At 35.8% G+C, this 24,805-nt stretch overlaps 1 protein-coding gene across 1 annotated transcript in view; it reads left to right on the plus strand.

Moving 5' to 3' along the window:
- GBE1 (1,4-alpha-glucan branching enzyme 1) overlaps positions 1-24,805 on the plus strand; it is a gene marked incomplete at both ends in the record, with an annotated part of 173,296 nt that overhangs the window by 139,419 nt on the left and 9,072 nt on the right. Inside the window, 3 exons of the mRNA XM_081996299.1 lie at positions 8,678-8,862; positions 9,871-10,002; positions 23,570-23,686. Of these exons, the coding sequence (XP_081852425.1) occupies positions 8,678-8,862; positions 9,871-10,002; positions 23,570-23,686 (434 nt within the window). The remainder of the gene's footprint in view (positions 1-8,677; positions 8,863-9,870; positions 10,003-23,569; positions 23,687-24,805) is intronic.

Consider the following 24,805-nt stretch of genomic DNA (forward strand, 5'->3'; position numbering starts at 1 on the left):
TCAAAAAAAGCTTTTTCCTCCCCCCCCCCCCCCCATATCACCACCTTACCGAATGGTAAGTTGCCAGTTCTATGGAACAAGACTTGTGTATTTTCCTTTCTGTTTATTTGCTTGAACTAGTTATATAGAACTGTGTGAAGACATAGAGCTGTGTTAATATTTGTTAATGAAAGTATAAGGCTTTATTTTCTCTGGAAGCATTACAACATTTTAAAAGTTGAAGGTTTCTCTAGTGTCTTTGAACGTCACTTCATTAATATTTCTATATTCAAGAGTTCTGACATGTGTCACTTGGGGTGTTTTAAAAAGTTTTCTGTTTCAAATAGATGACAAATCTAACAACTCCTTTTTGATTCAGCTAGTATGGAGAAGTTTGAAAAAATATCTGACATTGTACAGTCTTGCACAAAATTGTGTTCCCAGACATCTTTGTGGCTTGCCAGTTTTGACATCTCTTGTAGTCCTCTCTGTAGTGTAATTAAAATTCTGGTGAATCCCAGACTCCAAAGGCAAGCTGATACTTTTTTAGTTTTGTTGGGTTGTTTTTTAATTTATGATCAGCTTTTTTAATGGGTCTAAACTTTAATTTCAAATTTTCTTATTTTGTGCTGTTAACAAATGCATAATTACTTAACTTTAACTAGGTTTTTTCATATAGCAAGAACAGAATATTACTGAACTTTCATTTTTGACTTGCATCATATGAAAAGTTTTACCTTTCCTATGTATCAAATACTAATCAAATGGTCTCTTTACATTTTATTTCCCTTTCAGTAACATAATCCTTTTTATACTCTTTCAAAATTACAGGAAGAAATTCTGGACTGACACCAGTAAGAAAACTGGTATTTATTGAATATATCATGGCAAAAGATTTGCCATCTTTGCGTGACCTCTTCCTGTTCCAGTCTGGTCCTTGATTCACTTTTTAAGCCCGTTAACCTGTCAGTTGTGGTACCAGTCAATACCCAGTAGTATGCCACACTGAAAGATTTATCTAGAACTACTTTGACCGCATCTTCTGTTCAGGAAAGTTTCTTGTTATAGGTCTTGTATGTTTCGGTTTTGTTTGGGTTTTTTTTTAACCTTTGCAATGTGTTGTAGAATATTTCTCTTCCTAAATATTTTAGTGGGCTCTTGGAAGTGGTTAAATAAATAGTATATACTGTGCATGTACGTGTAAGGGCATAGTGGAAGTGTCACAGTACGCAAGTCAGTCTCTTTGATTTCTACCAAGATGCCGGTAATAGGAATCAGCAAAATGGAAACTGTTTCACTGTAACAGCAGTGCAAATAGTTTACATTGTTACTCAATTTTTTAAATACTGTATGAGAGCATGGAGTAAATTCCAAGTCTGAAATATATTATTCTACACTGGGAGAGGGGTGCTGAAATGTAAACTTCCAGGACTGAAAGTTTCTAAGAGTAGGTTAGTAAAAGAACCATCCTCTCAGGATCCCTTCTAGTCTAGATAGCTTCTCATGGTACTCTTTTCTTGTCTGTTAGCATGAACTGCAGAAACTATTGAGCTCTGCTCACTAAAGCGTTCAAGGGAAATCATTAATCTGCCCCTAGGAATTGAGTACTATTATCAGTGACACTACTAATATTTCATGGAATACTCTTTTGATGGAACACTATAAATAAGTAAATGAAATAATTATTTATCCCAAATACGAACATGCTGGCATAACCATCGTGCACTCTGCTTCTGTTGAAAAGTAAAGTAAGTCATACTAAGCAATACCATGGTCTGTCCACTATGCCTGTGCCTGGCTACTCCTATATGTAAGCAAGCTCCTCCGCCCTCCAGCCTTTTCTGATACAGTTATACAGAGCTGGTGCTTCTGAGCAGAGTTGCTTGTTTTCTTGTTACTTTTTTTCTCCTGTAATTGATCTGACCGAAGGGAAGTGTAGGTTGGAAATATGAGGAATAAACACTACTATTTAGTGTGGTTGGAACTTTTGTTGGAACAATTGGAAAATTCTCTCCTTTAAGAACTTGGAACTGTTTTATCAACATTATAAAATTGTACAGTACGATAACTCCAACTTTCTAACATCAGTAGGAAATGAGTGAAGACAGGCCAACCTTGATAGAAAGGGAGAATAGGAGAGAAGCAAGTCATTTATTGATAAACCACAATCCAGAAAATTATATTTAATTTTAAACATTTTCTTGGAAGGGGGGGGCAGAACTGTGCTTCAGTGTTATCAAAATCTCACCTGAAATGTGAGACAGCAAGAGCTCTGGGTAACCGAGGTAGCTCTTAGGATACCATATGTGATGCATCAGCTGGCTTATTGCTGTTCAAGGGATATTGCTGAAGACGGGAACTATGAGGCAATGGATTGTTTTCAGAAGCTAAAGGTATTTCTGCTCTGTGCCATGCAGATGTATGAGCAAGCACAGAGATCTTAACCTGTTCCTGCAGTGCTTTGAATTATAGTTGTTCTCCCCAAAAGAGCTTCTTAGATAAGCCAGACACAGCCCTTGGAAATACGCAAGGGAACTACGGTGTCAACTGTATCATTTTAATAGCATATGAATCTAATAGAGATGAAGTAAAATGTATTTCACAGAAGTTTCAGATGGGAGTTTATTTCTTTGGTTTCTCTTTTACTTTACAGCAGTATTTTCCTCTTGAATTCAACTGAAATTTTTAAAAACTACTTCTTCTGGTTTAAAATGAAGATGTACAAGAGAGAAGAATGTACTATAACTGGTTGGGAGAAATATCTTTTAATAGGATTTCTGTTTCTCCCTTATTTGATAAATAGGATGTGTTAGGAATAGATTACTATAAATATGATTTGAAGAGTATTTTAGAAATACTTATCACTGAACTTTGAAAGTGCTGTCATCAGCTAAATATTTTATGGTATAAAAAAGCTAGTTAAACAATGCAAGTTGCAGTATAAAAATCTGCAATCTTCTGATAGGAAAAACTTCATTACGTCCACTCATAGGTGAAGATTAACTGTATTTATCTGGGTTTGGCAACAGTACAATAGCATGATGTGATTTGAAATGGCTGGTGTGTTAAAATAGGAAAACCAGGAGTACTGGACCTTTTAACAATAGTATAAAATTAGTACAGTATCTTGCAAGAGCACAGACTCTGTACACATTTGTCAGCTTCTATAAAAAAGAAATAGTAAATTATGAAGTCTCTTGAATTTAAACAAAGTCTCTGATGTAAGAATATTTGCTTTCTTGAATGATTTGTTCCTATTAACCTGTGCCTGTTTGCCTTAACGACTGCGGGAATAATAAAGTTAATCTGTTTGCTTTGACAAAAGGCATTTATTATAAGTGACATATACAACAAAGGTATCTCTTTGGAGGAGAGGAGGTCAGTAACCAGTAAATGCCCTTTTTATAAAAGTATGAAAAAAAATAAGTGATGAATGTAGCTTCTAAAGTTAACATTTTCCTGCTGAGCAATGTTGTACAACTTTCCACTGTCAAAAGCTTTGTCATGAATAATGTGTTTATATAAACACAGCTTTCATGGGTTAGTAAGGGGGTTTTTTATGCTGTACTTTCTGATTTGAAAATCTATGTTTTCATTTCTTAGGAAGTAAGAAAAGAAACCAATTTTCAGAGTTCTTGAAATGTTTTGAGTTTTATTCAAATCAATTGCAGACAGATAAGTGAAGGGAGGAGAGTCATCTGCAGAATCTCTGGGATTGTGACAAGTCAGTCTCCTACACCCCAGCTGTGGTCCCAAACTCTTTGGATCCATAAGTGGTTTCTCTGTGACCTGGTTTTGCTTTTTTAATATAAAAGTCTCAAGAGATGGAGAGTATATTGTCCCAATTAAGGTTTTGCCAGAGCTGATATTCCCCAACGCACAAATCTTACTTTATGAAATTCTTACACAGAAAGTTTCACAACTACCATTAGTTATCAAAAAAACCCCAAAAAGGTGTGGTTCATATACATAAGGATGACATTCTGAAAATTTATTTCAGGTTATCTTGAAGGGTTTTTTAATGTGATTTATTTTGGTTTTTTCTAATTTTCTTCAGAGCTTCAACAATTAATCATAGAATTTGGAAGAAATTGTACTCAGTATTGCAAATCGATCCATACAAAGTTGGGGAGGATCACCATCATCATTTTCTTTAGGATTTCTCAGGGCAGAAGGGGAGGCTTAAAGCCTCAGTAGGCGAATGTTCACTATTTAAAAGCTTGGATATTCAAACAATAGGTAGGACATTTGAAAGTGCTACCTACCTACCTACCTATGCTGACGCTGTGAAAATGCAGCACATGCTTCCATGTTAGTTTTATGTGTAGTCTCGGGGAGGGGGGGGGGCAGGAAGTATATTTTTGTTTATTAAGAAATACGAAAGGAATGTCATAGCTGAATAGTGTTAAAGCCATATTTCCAAACAGTTTTCTGTGATAATAGTTGAGATTGGGGAGTAATAAAGAAGAAAAGAGGCTGTAAAAGCAGAAAAAATCATTATAACTAGAAGCCTTCATTTAATGCTGTGTAAATTAAATCAATGTTATTCTGGTGGAAGAACAAGAAACTACTTTTCTAGATAAGCTAAATGATATCTTCTTCGAGCAACAAGACGGATGTCCCAAGAAATTCCTCAAAATTTCATTCTGTAACTGGCCTGGTTCTTCTAGTCAGCTACTATGGAGTGTATCCCTGGTGTGATCTAGGGTAACCGTTTCAAGGACTCTATACTTTCCTATGTCTTTGATACCTTAGAGTTATGCTTGTTTTTTCGTACCGTATTACACCAGAGGAGATGCATTCTTTGATCCTTTAATACAGGCAAGGTTAAGCATCCCCTTCCTTCTCCCCGAGGAGATATGGGACTTTCAAAACAAATACAAAGTTTATCCTGATTTTTTTCATGGATTGGAAGGAGAAAATATCTCATAGTTTCAGAAAATGGGAGGAAAATACTTTTCTCACAGAACTGATTTTATCAACACCTCTCTCTGTACTACTTCCTCATATGTGATATTTCCTCAAGCCTGTGTTTTATGCAGAAATTACAATATAATTGTTTGCCTGAATTTATTTTTTGTAAGTCTTTTGAGGACCAACGTGTCATTCAATACCAGTGCTAGAGAAATTTTAAAAATATGAAGGTCTCAAAGTCATCTAACCCAAGTGTTTCAACAGGAGTCTATTTGGAATTTCACTTTGTTATATTGTTGTAGATCAAGAAAATGTTAATGACCTGTGGGGTGCAGCTTTAAGGTAATCATCATCAGCATAACTGCTTTGTGGTATAAATGCATTTCTAGCCTAATAAACAAGTGTGATGTAGATTTTCATTCTAGCAGTAGAAGGTTAATTTATTTATTGGAATTCTGATCTTGAAATCTTGTACATAGTAAAGTTGTCCAATGTGCACGATATGTAGGAAATAACAAACTTGAATTAGCTCACAGAAAAAATCAGTATGCATTGCACTTAATGATTTGTCTTTTGTTTCTCTAATCAAAATTTCAGTTAATTTCAGCTTTGTTCTCAGCCTCCCCCATATTAGTTCCGTTGTCTTGAATTCCATCATTTGTAGAAGGCTGGCTTCTTGTCAGTCTGTAGTGTGGACCTTTACATCAAACAGCAAATTAATTACAGGAGAAGAAATCCCAATAGTACTTCTATGCTTAAAGGCTTTCACAGTTATCAAGAAGTGAATGTTGCTGATTCCTGTCACAAATGAGAAGTGGAGCATGGGGAAGGGGGCAGCGCATTCTTCACAGGTACCATTAGTTACCTCTAGAAGTAAGTGCTGGTCAGTACCTGTACTTGCCCTTTCCTAGACCCTCCCCTCGCTTGTTACAAAGTTAAATTAGGAAAACACAGCAATTAAGGAAAAAAAGTAGTAGTGAGGTGGGTGTTTTTGTTAAAAGATGCAAAGCCTTAAGGCACCTCAAGTGTAAAATCACTCTCTGGAGTTTGTTGGGTGGTCTGCTTGCATCCGAAATGTTAGTTCCTTTTCCCTGTACCACATCTTAAAAACAGAATGAGAAATGGCTACATGAATTTGTTCTGTCATTAGTTATGAACTTACATTTTTCTTTCGCAAAAGAGAAATCAAGGGACCCTTTTAAAATCAAGCAAAACATACGAAAAAGGTCAGGAGTGTGTTCTCCAGAAGGTGCCCATAGAAACATGTTTAACGTGCGAGCAGTCAATGTTTAGACCATCAACATGCTTTTCAGATCCCATCAGTAACTTAGTTAGTCTTCTATCAAGTAGCTGCACTGTGTTAAATTCCTTTTCTTTGTAATGACCATTAGTAATGGCTAGAACAATTACATTGCTTTTGTATTTTGCCAAAATGCAGGAGAAAAAAAAAAAGAAAAAAAAAAAACCACAAGCCAAAATGCAACATTCAGACAACTGTGGTGGGGAAATAGGCAGGGGAGTTGCTATATGGTGTAAACATGAAGGAGATGTGCTCTACTTAAGGTGAAATACCCTATTGAAATGATGGGGTAGTTTAGTCTAATTTATTTGCTATCTTCTATTGCTTATTTCCCTTGGTTTTATGTTTCTCTTGAACAAATAGGTGCGATTTCCTTGGCTGTCTTTTCAAGAGACATATAATCTCTGACTTTCTGATATTTTTTGCTATCTTTAACTGAACTATTTCATGTAGTTTATCTTTTTAGTAGTGTGCAGATCACGAAAGAAGGTAATACTTTGCCTGGTCTTAAGAGAATAATGAATTTGGTTAGATTACAGTGTCTTGTTTTATAGCAATATCTTTGCTCATTTTCTGTACCGTATTGTTAGCATAGTTTAAGGGTTCAGTCCAGCATTATTCCAAGGTCATTTTCAAAGTCCTGCTGTGATTCTGATTCTTTTATATTTGTCTCTAGTTCTGAGCTGAATATGAAATTTAGTGGTTTAGCTTTTGAATGGGAAATGTAATTTACAACTTGTCAGTTTGTTTACAACATGGATGCCACTGTGAAGGATTCTCCTAAATATATATGCAGCCTTTCTCTTTTGTTCTCTGTTCATTTCTTTGTTCCCGTGAAGCGTGGAAATACACAAAAATCACTTCGAAAATCTAAATTTGTAGCTCTCGCTGCTGACTGTATCCTCCGGGCCGTCCGGGCAGCACAGGCACTGCGAGACAGCAGATGGTGGCTGCACATGCAGGGTATCCATCCAGGAAAGAACGCTTGCCTTCTCTCAGCATCCCTGCCCTTCCTCTGCCCACAAAACTCCACTTTACTGACAAAACTTGAGTAACTGCTTGTGAAAATGGTTAGGATCCGTTTTTTATGAACATAGAAACACTCTTAAGTGTGATCATATTACCTCCCATACATATTGCCAGGTACACTACTTGTCTCTGTTTTATGGTGAGTAGGTGTTCTGTGTAATCTCTGAGCTATTTGTGATGAATCAACTATTACAGGTTTTGAAATGTGTTTTTAACTGTCAAGGTACTGAACACATTTTAATCCTCTGTAAAATGAATAGTTCAAAATGACTTGAGAGTCTGCTAGGCAGCAGGTTATAGCATGAGTAAGAACCATTAATTCCATTTGTATTTGTCTCAAACTGTATTAATGACAAGAAAACTTTGCATACGTGGAAATCATTCAAAATACTGAGCCACAAATGAGATATTGCTGTGAAACTTTAGCTTTGAGAATTGCTTTGGAGATTCTGTGTAAGAGAAGCTAACTTATTCTTGATTAAACTACAACTTTTTTTCCTTCTTTTTTAACGGAGTGTGATCTAAGTTTGAATAAACCTATTCCTTGTCTTAGTGAAGTCTATTCAGTAGTTGTGTGGGCTTAGATAATCAGGATTGAGACTGGCAAACTTGCAAAGCATTACTGCTATAGAAAACCAAATTGAAATACAACTGTGTTTACACATGTGCAAAGGGACCTGAACCAGTGCACACATACAGGAACCCAGCGTTCAAATGTGCTTCATCCCATCCTGAAATGTGTCTCTGGGGCTCGTGACGCTGAGTGTTTGGAAAAGGAGCTCCCCTTGCAAGGTTTCTGGATGAATGCATTCTGTTAGATCTCTGTAATCTAGCTTGCTACTTGAACTAGGATGTCTCTGAATTTTTCTAGGAAGGGAGGAACCGAGATTCAAGTCATCTTTTTTAAGTTATTTTTATACCACTGGAAACAATGATGACTGTATTTGTAGCCAGGATAAAAAGTAAAAATAAAAAAAAGCAGTCAAAGTGTATCCAACTGGTCTTTTGATTATTTGAAGTTTAATTGATAAAATGGGAGATTTCTGCCTCTGTGGTTATGTGAATGGTAGCGCTGACTTCTGTTAAGTGCTTTAAAATAACGGATTGCTACTGTGATGTTTTTAGGTTTCATAGTAACTCTAAAATTTGTATCCTGGTTGACTGAATTTCTGTTGCCCTTATTAAGGGATGGAAATGAGGAGTTTTTAAGCGTGATAGCATAGAGGTGTTAATTCATTTACCACTTCATACTTCTCTTGGAGTCCATGGGTGTTTTTCACTGGTAGTTTTATTGGCCAAACAAACCTGTTAACAAGCATGAATGTTCTGACACACATTTTAATAATTAAATGGTCAATTTATATATAGATAATTATTCTTTGGAATGTAAAGCTTGTAGGAAGGAAACATACTTTAATGTACGGTTTCATGGATCCTTAATATTTTTGAATACAGGTAACGAGTTTGGACATCCAGAATGGCTTGACTTTCCCAGAAAAGGGAATAATGAGAGCTACCACTATGCCAGAAGACAGTTTAATCTTACTGAGGATCATCTTCTTCGCTATAGATTCCTAAATACATTTGATAGAGATATGAATAAATTGGAGGAAAGATTTGGCTGGCTTGCATCTCCCCCGGTAAGCTGTATATACTAAATGATAAGTTTTTAGTCACCAGTTGGGTATGTGTTTAGAATAACAACAATACCAAATTTGCATGCAGAAATTTTAAACAGCACTTTATTATGCACTATGTAATGTCCCACCATATATTTCAAGTTGTCAAAACATGTCACTGAAATATCTTCCGCAGATAATAGAAATCTGAAACAGTCGCCTTTTATCTTCATAGTGAGCTCTTTTCCTATTATTTTTGCTATTTTTATCTGGTAACTGCACATTGGATAAAGCAGACTATGAAATTGTCTGTAATACAATCCAAGGACTGCTTTGGGAAAGTGTAAATTGTTCTGATGATTTACTTTTGTATAAATAATTCTCTGTTACTGAGAAAACACTTTCAACAGAGTATAATGTAAGTTATTGTCTCCCGGTCTTCAACCTGTCACTCTTGTATTTACCTATTTTATCTAAATACTGCACTGTACTGTCAAAGCATCTCAATTATTATAATTCTCAGTGTTTTATTATTTCTTTCTAGTCATAATCCACTTTTTTTAATGAATGTCTATTTATTAGCTGCTTCAGCAAATAGAACAAAGGTGCAGCAGTTTAGTGTGGCTTATCAAAGCTATTTCTTACACAGATTTTAAAAAACAAACAAAAACATATCCGGTGCTTTATTTTCTAAATTACTAACAGTAGATGTGATGCTGATCCCCATAACAAGTAGGTTGAAGACTTGATTTGATAAAAGGAATCCACTTTTTACTAAGGGAAAGTGTGATAAAAAGACCACATTACCAATCTTTGAGCAAGAATTTTTCAAGTACTGTATGCCTAACATGCTTCTACCTCTTCAATTTTACATTGCTTTATGAAAAGTAACCTACAGTTTAGTAATCAGAAATTTTACATGAGATGACATAGGTAAACAATTTCAGTTTGCCTGCTGCCCTTATCCATGTTGCTTGAATCTTTGACTGTTTTACTTGAAATGAGGTATAGAGTGTTTTTCTTTCCCAGGCCTTTGTGAGTGAAAAGCATGAATCCAATAAGGTCATCGCATTTGAGAGAGCAGGTCTCATTTTTATTTTCAACTTCCATCCATATCAAAGTTACGTGGACTACAGAGTGGGTATTGAAACTCCAGGAAAATATCCTTTTCTCTACTGTTTTGCTTGTACAGAAAACTTTAGAAGTTGAAAACTAATTTTATTTCTGTTATCTAATATGACTGCAAACTGTAGTTAAAAGGTAGGAAACCACTCATTTGTCATCAGTATAATCTTTCTTTTATTCTTAGTGTACAGCAAAAAGTAATTTAGAAATTTGCCACCTTCATAAGAGATCATTTTGTAGAAACCAAAAGTAAAAATAGCAATTTAAAGACTACATGTTAAAGTTTTCTTGTGATGCCTTGTTTTTTGGAATTATGCTGAGGAGTGAGAAAGCAAGTAACTCCTACTTCTTAAACTACAGAAAGCGATCACAGTAAGATGAGGCTGTGCATGCAGTCACACAGGAAAATGCATTAGCTTAAACCTTCATCAGGAAGGTTGTACCACTTCTGTTTGATAACTGGGTGGACTGAGAATGTGCTCTGAGCTCAGCTGAGCTTGAGCTCTTGAGTAATTGGCTAGGTTTGCATTTGTGTCCAAATTCTTAACATTAAGCTAACTTGCTGGAGGAATTTAATTTGTCCAAATTTAGTTTGTTTCAAGTCCTTTGACAAACAGTCTAGTGAATCTTGCTGCGTAAGTTTAAAGCACTGCAGTTCCAGTTTTGGCCTACTCTCTTTTTCCTTATCAGCAATTTCAAGAAACTACTGCCCTATTTCAGTTGCTTTAGTTTAATGTATTAGTCTAACTCCTGAGCACTGCTGAATTGACCTACAGGGTCTCAGGAACTTAGCAGGATTCTGGATTAGAAACACCAAATCAAACTCATCTTCTTCTGTGCGTTCTTCTGCTGCCTCTGTACTGCTACTGGAACTCCTGGAAAAGGTAGAATGGAGTAGTAAATTGGGATAGTAAAATCTTAATCTGGTGGTGTGAGATATAACAATAGTTGGCTGTCATAGGCTTCAGGTATTCACCTGTTTAAGTTGATGCTACTGCACTTCATATCTTGTATGAAATTATTTGAGTTCTGCAAATGGAAAAGGTGTAAGTTCCGTGTTAAGAACTACAACACATAACAGAATTGGTGTGACTCTTTTGCTCTGATACTTATACAGATATGATTAAATCCAAGCCACATTTTGTTGTTCACATTCTGCCTTTCTTTTTCAAAGATGCTAGAGGTTCAGCTAGCAGAAATGCTTACAAAATATTTTTTAAAAATCTCGCTCTTAATAACTTTTTTATTGTTTATTTTCTGTCTTTTCCATAGCACATCTTCAATCAGGCTTGTATTTAATTATGGTTACATATGAGCCTGTTTTCCTAACTTCATTTTCTGGTTTGTGCTAAATTAATGAAATACCTAGGCATTGCTTTTCTGGGTGTGTAAATGCCCTGCCCACATTGTTACAAAAGTTCCTACTCCTTGGCACTTACAGCTAAGATGAGATTAATCTGTGCTCAGCCTTCTGAAACTATTTGGGCTTTCTTTATGTTTGTGGAAATATTTTTATGACCAGATTGTTGACTAAATATTTAATATAAGCAGCCTTTTTTTAATCAGTGGTCTAAATTTTTCAGTTGTTTCAGAAACATTTCATGTATCTATCTTACACCACCAGAATCTCCTTTCTTCTTATAAATTACGTATTTACTGTTTGTATATAATCCTGAACGCACTGCTCCTGTTTCGGCTGAGGCTGCTCTATAGTAGCTCTTCTGAAGCAAATTGTGAAACCTGCTTTTCATGGGTTTTATTTTGCAAATCAAGTCCCAGTTGGGTTTCAGTAAGTTAGTCTGTTGCTAGTTCACTCTGGGCATTGGAATGGCTTTCTACTGTATCTTGGCCAGAAACAGTCATTGCTGATTGAATTTTTTTTTTTAATGTAAGCAGAAACTCATTGGAAAATGTTTATTATTCACTTAGTAGTAGATGATCAGGGACATTTTACATCCTTTATGCTTATTTTGTTCACTGAAAATCATACAGAAACTTAACAGCTCATGTGTTTTCAAAACAAGTATGATACAAACAAGGCATACAGATGATGTTTTATATTTCCAGTTTATATTGTATTTTTTAATGTGTTAGGGTCAGTACATATCCTCGTCTTTTAAGTGTGTGCAGTATAATTTTATTTACATCATATATTACAGGTAGTTTAAATTTAAAAGGGCCTTGTTAAAGCATAAAGTTCCATATTAGCTTTTCATTCACTAACCTAAAGTTTTTATTGCTGATCGAACTGCTAGTTACAAACAGTGTATTTGCTTTTATTGAGGTTCTTTGTCTGACTAACCCCTCCTGCCCCAAGCAAAACAGTGGACTTTATGGTTCTCTGTCCTCAGTGTGTGATGTGTGCTGCTGCCTTTGGTGGGAGCGGAGGGCTCTAAATGCTGCTGCTGCTCTTACTTCTCTGTGAAACACAGTGCAGCTTCACCTCAGAGAGCCTTGTTCATATGGTTAAGGAAGCATCTGTCCCCTTTTATAAGGTATTGTATTGTTTGCAACTCTGAGGGGAAGTAGTTCTCTTAATTTAGTGCTCTCACTAGGGAGTCTCAAATGTAGAATATTCCCATAAATCACCTTTTCCACAGTCTTCCCCTATTCATTTTATTCTCTGTCAGTTCAATGCATGAACCAGGGGAGATTCCAGAAAATCCTCTGGGAGAGAACTGTTGCCAACTGGCTCTCAACCTGATTTAACCTTGGATTTTAAAGTTTGAAAGTAGGAACCTTCTCTTCCTTCCATTATCTCAGATTCTGAAGGTGCAAGTCATTCTGAATAGTACATATACTTAGGCAGACATATCGCAAGAGATTGTGCAAGTTCTGGTTCACAAAGCTGTCCTGACATGATCTTCAGATTTCAAAAGCTGCAGTGTTTTGCATGGTTGTCCCTCAAGCAGTGTTTCCCATGCCAGGAGAATAGAAAACCTCCTCTCATCTGAAAAATATCCCATAAAAACACTTCGCTAGAATTAGGCGTGTTTGAACAAATAATTTAGCTGCCCCAAATCTGTAGTCTTAGCTTGAAAGCAGATTGAATTTATCTGCATTAGACTTTCCTGAAACAGGATAGTTGCAGTGGCTTCTGTTGATTGTTGAAATAAAATCATAATGTTTCTTCTTAAACTGTTGTGCATAAAGAGGAGAAAATAATGAAGGAGTGAAAAAGAAAAAAGCAAGTTTAACTTGGGTCAAAACCTTTTGATTTGACTCATAAGCATCTTTTTTTTTTCTTTGGCCTTCGAAATGTCTCGGTTATGTTAATTAAGATCTCTTTAACTGTGAAGCTTATTTATTATCCTTATTAAGAAGGTCACTGTGTTCTCATCCAAGGCCATCACATGCAATGAACAGTTGGGACTTCTAAAAGAAATGTTTTTGACTGTCAGATAAAACAATCTGCCCTGATGCCTACACCATAAAAGTTTCACTTCTTTTTAGTGCCTCTTGCTAGCAAAGTCCTTGGAAAATAATATAAGATGTACGTAAACACCTTGACCATACCTAAACTTCTCATTTCTGTTCTGTCCAGGAGAATGCTAAGCAGTACTCTATCTACCAACTACATTCTCAGTATCTTTTCACTGATAATGAAGACAGAAGCTCTCTGCTATCCCATTAGCTCTCTATCATCTCTCTCTAGCAGCACAGCCTAAATATTCTGTATTCTATTCACAATCTCCTATGGTTGCAAGATCAAATGGCAAAGTTTGCATGTGGGTGACAGTGCTTGTTCAGATTTGGATCTACTTATTTTCTGTAGTGCTGCTAACTACATAACTGTTAGCAGTAAACAGGGACTAAGTTACACTATTTCTGTAACCTTACTAAGACTGGTAAAAGTGAGCCAGTGCAAAAGAAAAGGATGACATGGTTTTCATAGCATGAACTAGGAGGATTTAGCTTTATTTTTAGAACTGAAAGTTAAGGGTATCAAGTATTTTATCGCCCACATAAGTCCATAGGAAGTCCAATTCATACTCCACCTAACCAGGAGAGATGCAAATTATGTGCATTTATTTCTTTTAGACATGCTAAGTCTTTCTTGGCTGAGATTTCTAAACTATTAATCAAGAACAGCTGACTTGAACAGTGCTTTGCATCAGCATACAAGCAACAAAAAAACCCCATGAAGCTTTCTTATTGCAGCTCTGTCTCTTAGAGTAGTCAAACATTTATAGTATAGAACTATAGTGCAGAACTGTTTATGGTATCAGTTTTTAAATGAAATGTATTCCAAAGTTATTACTACTACTGTCCTGTTCTACTTGCTTTCAGCATCTTTTCTTGTTCCCTGCCAACATCCATCAGGCTGAGTTTTAGTATCTCTTTTCTTTAAATATGTTGGGGTATTTTAAAGTTGACTAGCTTTCTTTCTAAGTTTTGTCCTGCAATTAGAGCCATGAATTTTATGTATTGTTTTGTAATGGAACCTTTTAACCTGAGATTTAAAAAAATGTCCTATACCTAGGAAATATGTGACATTAAGTCTTTAGAAGAACTTCTCCACTTTAAAAGGAATTCTTTATGATCCCCTTGGAACGTAAACATTAAGCAGAAGTACTTAAAAACAAGAGTTTGTTTTTCCTTTGTTTTGCTTTTTTAAAAAAAAAATTTGGTGGATTTTTAATTTGCTACTCTGACTTAGTTACTGAATAAGCCTGAAGAGCAAACTACTGTAATACGTAGATTAAATTATTCTATTAAAAAGTTTTTCTGAATGACATTGGAAATTGTGGGAAATGTGGTGATCCTTTCAATGCTTAGGTGTAAGTTTGTTTAGTGGATGGAGTTAGTCAAGTTAATGCATGTAACACTTGTCATGAAATTTAACTTTATTAAGTGGATGGCTTTAGCATATCAGTATATTGTAGTAACACCTATCACTAAGCTGTTGCAATATGTAATTTCTCAGATATGTTACCAGGTATGTTAAAAGATAACAGAGCTTCCTGCCTCTCTGGCCTACATTTTTATAGGCATTCATCTGTTCTGATTTCATTGAAAATATCATTCTTCTTTCAGCTGTTCTTCATTTCTAGGCTGTAAGCATAGCAAACCTTATTATGCTTTTATAAGACAAGTGGTAGTCAGTAGGCATTACAGTCTTCCGATCCCACCTGGTTTGGAAGATCTTTTTCTGAAGATACGAAGAGTCACAGCCAGCTTGGAGTCAGTTTTTCCTTCCCTCTTTTGCTGCAGTCTTCTCTCTTGACTTATTTCCTTTGACAGTGGGTTGCTCCATTCTATGGCTTGTTTTCCTAAGATGATGTACCCTACTGCGAGACATTCAAGGACTGAGACCTTAATTTTATACGTGAGCACAAAAGTCCATAAATGTGGTGAGCGATATGAATTGCTACTAGCTTACTTCTATTTGTATCTTGACATTTCATGTTGTCATACACTGCTAAAGTGCAAGAAGGAAAATAAATGTCATGGGAAGAAATGGCTACAAATCCTGCCATTTTTACATGGCATAACATAACAAAGCACTGTAATGCTAGAGTGAATAAAGAGCAGTTGAATGCTTATTGTTGGCATGAATTTAGGGTGAATAAAAACATTTGAAGTCAGAGTTGTCCGTAACCAAAGAGTTACGTGAGATCTGAGGTACAACAAATACTGTCATCAAAATGCTGAAAAAATATACTTAAAAAAAAAAAAAAAACAAACAAAACCCCACACACAAACAGCAAACCACATTAGTTCAGGCTGTCTGACATTTGCAGCCTGCACCTAGAGCTTCTAATGAGCAAATAAGGTCACTTGAATGAGTCACTGGCGTGCGATTGCTGACGGCAAAGACGCTGCTTTGCGGGCCGCTTTGAAGTGCGGTTATGTAACTGTCCCTGCCTGTTAGAATTCAGCGGGGATCCCGCACGTGGAGATGAAGGACTTAGTTTAGGATCAGCCAAATGCCATTTTCTGTCAAGGCAGTTGACATGTTAAGGTTAATAGGTGTGAATGAGAAATATAGCATACTAATGTGGGAATGCACTTTGATCTGGAAAAGAAACAGGTTTCCAGCATCGTGAGTCTGTGTAACTATTAGTGGCATGTGCTATTGCCCAATTTCTGTTTCATTATTTGAAGGAAAAAGGAAAACATTTCTATGTTCATGCTGGATTTTCACTTCATAAATTATGCTCTTTCAGAAGCCTTTTCATGAGAAGCAGGCAGCTTGAGCTAACAAATTATTTCTGCCTCATTTGCTTCAGTTTGGAGATAGATGAATAACCAACATCTAGGTCAGCTGTCTGTAGTTCTCTGTAGATAAAATTTTGAGTGTTAATAGGGAAGCCATTCATAAGCTTCCATTTTTATTTTTTTTTTTAATTCTGACTTGGACCTTTCTGTGCAGTAGGGGTTGATTCCAAGGCCAGTCCTGCAGTACAAATTCAATGCAGAAACCCCTTGTTTCCTCTGTTCAAAAGGAACTAAAAGGAAAGGGAAAGAACAAGAAAGGAGCTTCGATTTGTTTTCCATTTAAGTTATTACATTAACCACAGTAATTTCAAAAAAACCTCCCCCACTTTTGTAGTCGGATCTATTCCCTTATGTCACTGTTTCTGCTATCAGAATGTTTTTCTTAATGTTCAATTGAAATCTGTCTTACCACATTTTAGGTACTGTTTGTTATAGGTCCTATTTTTAAAGGAATAGAGATTTCCTTTCTCATTTGATGACAGTGCAGTCACGTTTTTGATCTTCTCTTGTTAAAGTTTTTCAGCCATTCTCCTGGAATTAGTTTTTCTTGACTTCTAGTGCCAAAAGCAAGTCACAGTTCTGACAGTTGACCGAAGCTGGAGAAACAGGCGCATTAATGGTGTTGAAAATTCAAATCCTACATGATGTTTGTGCCAGGACATGTTCCATTTGTGATATGTTGTTTTCCAGTATTTCCTAACTGTTTTCTTCTTCTCGTCTTGTATTTGTTACCAGTTAAATAATTCTTATTCCTGTCAGTGCAGCATCTTGCATTTATCCCAATGGAACATCCTCTCTTTCACTCCGGGCCATTTCTTGAATTTATTCCAGTCGTAGGGTATACTTGAAGCCACTATAAACTTTGCCATCTGCAAAATAACAATAATATTACTAATGCAGACAAAATATGTAAATGGAGATGTGTTTGTGAAAGCACTAGCTAGAAACAACAAAATGAGAATTAAATGAATTAGTATTGATAATGGAAAATACTGTTTCCAGCACTGAAACACAGGAGTTTGTTAGGTTGTTTTTTTCATGTCAAGATAAGAAGGTAGGTAGTCTGATAAGTGTCACAATCTCTGCTGTGGCCCAGATGACTTGTCACAGGACCCTCCAGCCTAACAGCAGTGGGATGGCAACACGGTTTAATATATGCTATTCCTTTTCCCATTAGCTCAGTAGGAAAACAGACATCTTTCAAGTGAACATGGATAAGCACAGTGAACAGCAACCTTTCCTAATGCTTATGAAGACTGCAGTAAGCAAGATTCTGGGGCAAAGAACAGATCATAACAACTATCATCTTTCAGAGGGTATAAAAGATTTGTCCAAAAGCTGGGTCCTCATCGTGAATCAAGAAGAACCTAAGAGACTAAGTGTGCACCTAAGTGTACTCCCAAGCCCATCTTAAATGTTGAGGTAGATTCACTTTCTGATTTCTCTACTTTCTCATATTGAATATGAGGATCCAGTGGATGTGCGGAGTAGCGGAAAGTTCAGTTTGTGCTTTCTGTCTGGCAGCTGTACCACTAAAGGTAAGCATCCGTTCCATGACTCTGACTCTTCGCTCCTGGTTCAATGTGTATGTCTAAGCATACAAGAGGTAAGTCACTTATGGTCAACAATAGGGCACTATTAAAGCATTGCTCTTGGCTTTTTCATATATTATTTCTCTAATTTTGTGTACAGTCATTTTTAATTTTGAAGAAGGAGATGGTGATGGTGGATTAACTCATTGTATGAACTACCCTGAATTGAAGTAATTCTATTTTCATTTTTTCTTAGAATAACCCTGGGTTGCATCTTCAAGATGAACAAAGATACACACAGAGCCCTACGTAGGGAATATAGTAAGTTCTTAAAGTGAAACCAGGGAGGGTTTCTCTTCTTTCTCCTGAGACAGATTCACCTAGATATATCTGAATCTCCGGTTGTACCTAAAAAAGAGAAAAATGTGCCTAAGTAAAGAAAAAAAACTAATTTCAGATCTGTATTTTACCAGTACATTTAAGGGCACTTGCACTTTTGCTCGTGATTGAGAATTATGAGAGCTTCAATTAAAATATGAAACCTATATCCATGAACTTCATGTTTTGCCTTGTGTAGTTTCCAATTTTGAACTGCTGAAGTATGGAAAACAGGAGAAGCTATTTTTGTGTTCAGTTTTTTAAATCATAGTAGTACAAGGAAATCTTGGTGTGTTAATGATATGTTTCAGATCTGTATTTTATAAGGGTTGCTCCTTAGTAATTTGTAGTCTTCTACAATGTTGACTTAGAGTGACTTTTTTTAAAGAGCAAGGTTGGAAAGACTTGTACATTCAGCTGTGAAATACTGGCGTGAGTTATTCTACATTGCTTTGCCGGTTTATTCAACCTGACCTCTGAGAATCCGTTTATTACAAGATTGAAGATCATGCAGATGTAGGCTGCTTGTATGCTAGTTGCTAAAACAAGACCAAGGAGAAATGCTGATACAATACTTGAAACCTGGCCTTCAATTTTAACCTAAGATGGGCAAAAATATTTTCCAAGAGTTTGAGGGTTGGATTTGTCAAAATACATCCAACACATTAAAGACTTTATTTAGAAGTTTTAACTTATGCCATCAATGTACAGGCAGCTAATGAACTAACCATGCTAAGAAGCCATTTAACACTCCGCATCAGATGGAGTCAGCCTTTGTTTGGCCACTACAGTGGGCAGTACTTTAAAATTACAGTGACTGGTCACTCCAGCATTTTATTTGCATGTTGTACTGTCACCGTTGCTTCTTAAGGTTTTTGCAAGAGGTAAAATCTAAACATGCTGCTTTCACCAGTGTATATATACTTTTGACTTCTAGAAGAAGGTATGCAGAACATCTAGGCAGACATGTTCATTTAGAAACTTCTTAGTTCTTAGTTAATTTTAAATTTGGATTTTTTTTCTGTGTTTGTGGGTTTATTTTTTAATTCTTCCTTGAACAGTGTTCGAACTGTTTTGCTTCACTGTCTTGTTTCAATAATGGTAGAAAATTTCAGCACTTTTGTATTACGTAGCACTGTTAATAATTGAGGAAAAAAATTATTTTAGTCTGTTATTTTATAACTTTTATTAGAAAGAATAAAGCCTTCTTGTAATATCTGTTTCTGCATTAGAGTGCTGGGTTAAAACTGATAGATACACTTTTTAACTTTTTCCCTGAGAAATTTTATTTCCTTTCTCCATTTCTCCGTGTTTAAAAAGCTCTCTTCTTCTGTAATATGTAGTATAAGATCTCATGTGGAGGTTGCAAACTGGCTGTTACAGAAATTCTGGACCCACTTTTTCTTCAAAAATCCACAGCAATGAAATTTGGGCTGAGGTAGAGAGGGATTTTCTTTCTGCATTCTTACGTAGTGCGTCAAATGCCCTAGTTAAATATCTCTTGCTTTTTGTACAGCTTCTACTAATATATTTTAAACAATAAGTAAATATATTAATCTAATGAGATATAGGCTTCTTAAGAAGAGATGGTCTTTTGTATGCTGCGTGCAAGTATGACAGCAAATATACTGTAGGATTTCCCTTAGGAAATATTGAAAAAGGCTTTATGGGGAAGTTGTTTAATTTATACCAAAAAAAAACCAACCCAAAAACAACCCCCAAAGGTTTCTCTGCACACCCTAAACAAAGCATCCAGGGTTACCTTTAGCCATTAACTTCTGTGAGTAAATCTTTTAATCCTTGTAGATATAATGAGAATGAGTAAATTTATCTTGTCACATGGTTATAATTTCCAGCTGGATTAGGTATGGGATCATGGCAGTGTTACTATCACTGCCACTATAACAGGTTCAGGACAGCCAGCTGATCCCAAGACTGCTTAAAGGATCAAAAGCTTTTCAAAAGCGTTCCCATGTCTTCTGTTGTCCATACACTGTCTTTCTAGCCTAAATTAACTTTCTGAAAGTTTCTATATACAGACAGAAATGAAGTGTTTCAGCACAATTGTTGATGCTTTTTGGTCTGTACTTTTATCTTTGTCTCATCTGTATTGCCAGAACCATATACTTTTGCTTTTAGCCAAGAAATGGTAGCAAGAGATAAAATTGAAAACTTTATTAGGTATTCTTTTGACTGGGATGTGCACTGAGAAAATGAGAACTCATTTACATATGAGTCAAAAAGAAAATAAATACTTACATACACACCCATGCTCTAGGGCCATGCCTGGATAGCACCAGAGAATCAGAAGTATGGGTGCTTAAACATTTCATTGCACAAGAAAATCAAAACTATAACAGTTGCTAATCCTGATTTTTAAAACAGGTTATGAAAGGATGAAGGTGAAACCATCAGGATCACCTACAGTGTTTTCGCATATGTTTAGTTACCCTTTCTATGTGTCCAGTCTTGCTCAGTTGTGTCCAGACTTTCTAACTTGATGGGTAACCTGTCACATCAGTAACCTCTGTAATAGGGCTGTCATATATAATACGGAGGACCCAATGTACTTCATATTACTTGAGTGTATTTGATTTGTGATAGACGTTTATGTGAATGAAACCAGACCATACAGAAAAGAGTAGTTTCTTTATAAATACTCAGTAAGCCTTATGTCATTTTACAACTGGTCAATAGAAATTCTTATCTGCTCTTCTGCAAAGCTTTTAATTATGCTGGACCATCATCCCCCACAAATAGCACTTGGATCCTTTCATCGACAGTAAGGGCTGAGGAACAAAATACCAATTATCCTATTTTATGATTTGCACTTACTTAGTGGTGTTTTATGTGTCATTAAAAATGCATAAGATTAAATAAAAAATTGTGTTAAAATGTGTATTTCAAAACATCATAAAAGCATAGTAATTCAGTAATTAATGTGGTAGATAATGACAGCTTTTCCATTTCCAGCTCTATCTGTACAAGAGTTCATTACTTTTTCTACTCTCCTCCACTGTGGTTAGGAAATTTAGTCAGAGCATCAAAGTGAACAGAAATCAGGCTTTTTTCAGTCAGAGTACAGGTTAGTATTTCCAGCACTCTGCCACTGAAACAAGAGGCCCCACTGCAAAAGAAAATACTTCTATTATATGCTTAATTAAAATGCACAGCTGTTGTTTAATGTTTTCCTGAAAGTAGTCTTCAAAAACCTAGATGCTCGTAAAATTCTGAAATGTGAAAAGCAGCTTTTCTGTGAGGTTTAAGTTGGAAGGCAAATGGGCATGTTTACCAAAGTAGTTATTTTTCCCTGAGAAATATCTGATTTGTGAAGATCTTAAAATTCTTTCTGACCCCATTATTCGGGATGTGGTTAACAGTATTTACGCCAAATATGCTATGTTGCAAAGTGTGGAGACGCAGTGATACTAACTCTTTATTGCTAGACAGCACTGCTAGACATACTTTTGTAGCCTGGATTAGGGAAGTGGGATCAATTGTTTTAAAATTAGCATAGCCATAACAATTACATTTGCTGTAAGTAGGTTTAAAAGAATCAATAGAGATGTCAGGGCTTTCAGCAACATTGATAAATTATTAAATTTAGTGTATACTGTAGACCACAGAAGCAAAGAATGAAGTGCTTGAGGGAGACATGGCCCTGCCACGTTCATAAAATATACAGTGGAATAGTAGCAGGCACTGCTGACGTTGGGTTTGAAAGGACACTGCAGAGAGCAACTAGAAGTTGTAGGTTGTATTGCTGTATGTTGTGCGTAACAACAAATGAATGGTAATTTGAATGTGTTTATGAAATAAAGGCAGGGGGTGTATGTAGTGCACATATAAGGCATTGAGGATTAAAGCTTTTTAAAGAAAGGTAACAAACACGAAGATTTTGCCAGAGAATGTAGTGATCTGCTGTTTCTCCCTTTGGGTACCTGCCCTCTAGAAATCAACAACTAACTGGTCAGTTCCGGACCTTTGTCTCATTTTGCTGCAAATACTTCTGGGGAAGGGATTGCTTAATGTGGGCGATTTGGTAGCTAATTTCCAGCTTTGCCTTTTTCCTCATGTACATCTATTTTTCTTCTTTGCCTTCTGTCAGCAAAACTTGTGCCATGCTCTAAACTGAAATATCTCAGAGTAAATTTGCAGTAACATTTAGTTTAGGCTACTTTTTCTGTTGTGTCATGCGTCAGTCTTTCTTGTTGCTAGAGATTTAAATCTGTAAGGCTGGTGCTTGGGAAATTTCCTAAACTCATCTGATAGAAAGAGAGCAGTGTAAAAAGACTTAAATGAAAACAATTCTGTTAATAGCAAAATCCTTAGATTTTTGAGCAGGCCTATTTTCAAAAGGTTGAGCAAACACAGAAGCCCAAGAGCAGTTTAAGAACCACTGACTTGAAAGAGTGTTGCTTCACTCTTCCCTAATCCTATTACATACAAGCTCTAGCAAAATAAGATTCTTCCATGGCTTAAATTAAGGAAGCAGATTGTGGATTATAGAGCACTGTTATTTCCCTCTCTGTATGTTTTGGGCAGTAGGGAGTGGAGATGGATGCTTTCTGTTGTAACTTCAGGAGGGAGAAGGATGTTTTAATTACGTCCAAGAAACAAGAAATTCAAAGGTACCGAAATAATCATAAAATAAACACATTCTATTTGTTCTTGTCCCAGATAAGAAGAAATGGACTTTTGAATACAATAGCTCTTTATTTCCCCATTTATTTTCTTGCGTTTTGTGGTTTTTCTTCTTTCAGTGTTATTTTATCTTTTATTTTTTGCTAAATCTGTTTAGATCCTTTTAAGTATCAGTACAAGTATTCCAACTCATTGTTACACTTTGTTAAATAACATACCCCATTTTAACAGCAGCAGTCAGAATGTTTGTTTCTTAAAAGGTCTTCTATTAAATATAAGCTTTTGTTTGTTCCTCTGTGTTATAATAATTCAAGCTCTTTTCTGGAAAACTCTCGAAGGAGTTGTGGGGTTTTCTTCTGTAAAATGATATGCTTCTCTCATTAACACTTGACCAGATTCTGACAGACTGTAAAATATTGCTAAACAGCAGTTGGTTTTGATGATCATAATTATGTAACTTCTCAAATGCAATTCAAATCCACTCATTTTGTTTAGTGGTACACTTTTAGTCTAGTTCATCACATAAAGTGCTTTGCATATCTGCTGTAATACTAGAAACTTATCATTCATGGAAGATTCCAGAAGAGACTGGAAGGTATTTTCTTTACTAGGAGTCACTATGCTGACATTTTCAAGACACGATGCCATACAACTTCTATATGTTCTGTATATTTTTCCACTTTTACGTTTTCTTAGGTTTTTTTATTATTATTGGTTTATATTGTGTATATTAACATGAACTATGTTGCAGCAGTTCTATTTTTTTGCTTTGATTTATTTCCCATTTAACAGTAATTTGGCATAGTTCCTTAATGGTTGTTTTTAAGTATCAAATCCTTCTGGATTCTGATGCTGCAGAATATGGAGGGCACCAAAGGCTGGACCACAGTACAGAGTACTTCTCTGAAGAATATCCTCACAATTATCGACCTAATTCACTTATGGTAAGTTTTTTTTTCCATTCTGCTTCTATCTCAATAACTTCTTAAATTCTTTGGACAAATATGGAGTCTATTCTAGGAGTATTTGGGGGAGAGTGTTTAATTTATTTTCTGAAATTAGCCTTTGTATGAATACAGTAGAGATGACAATGTTATGATCTGTTTATGACCTACAATGTTAACTCATTTTTCTCTTTCGATGTTACACTTAAATTTGCATGCACTCTCGCTGTGTCTGGCACACAATGTTCCTTGCCAACATGCATGATTTTGAATTGTCATTTTGAGTATCATCATTTGCTGTATTTTCATGTCTGAGAAACTCCATCTTCACACTTGCTTTGTGATTTAAAGCTCCGTAGAAACTGAATCTTGTGTTGCTTGCTTAAAATCATTTGCTTAACTCCACAAACACGAATGAGAGCAAATCATGCCTTTGCCAACTGGCTTTCTCCTCCTCGGTTTACAGAAAAACTTTGCAAAATGGAACAGACCTTCTCTGTTCACATCGAGAATTTCAAGAATTTCCAGTCCTAAAGTGATATGAATAAAGCATAGACTTTAAAGGATAAAGACTTTCCCACAAATGACTTCACATGAAGTGGGAGGCATATCCTTGCATATAATTTCTGTGAGCTGAGATGGTGACTAATGAAAACTCTACCTTTCTTCATTACTCCTGAAATCATAATCACTTAGTACAATTAACAATTTTAAAATGTCATTTTCACCATTCTTTATGTATGTATACATTTATACACATTTCCCATTCTTTACATATGCATTCACATATGTATATATGTGTATATGTTCACAAGCACAACAGAATAAGATTCAAAAAGGCCATGAATTAAGGCAGAGTTCACTGAAAAAGTTCTGAGAATGCTTATATTGCTGACTGGATTTTCATATCCAGTTTCTAGTGTCACATCTTAACATCTCTCCTGAGAAGTCCTGAGAATTATTGTCACTTTTAATTTATCTCTCTTACTCTCACTCACCCTGTTTCATTGTACTCAGGGTATTGGTCTTTCTCTCGTTTGCTTGCTTTAAAATGGTTTCATTACATGAAAGAATTCTTGTGCTTTCCTCATGCTTGGTGTAAAGGATCTTGGGAACTTT

The sequence above is a fragment of the Phaethon aethereus genome, assembly GCF_964289735.1.
Source record: "Phaethon aethereus genome assembly, chromosome: 1".
Classification (NCBI taxonomy): domain Eukaryota; kingdom Metazoa; phylum Chordata; class Aves; order Phaethontiformes; family Phaethontidae; genus Phaethon; species Phaethon aethereus.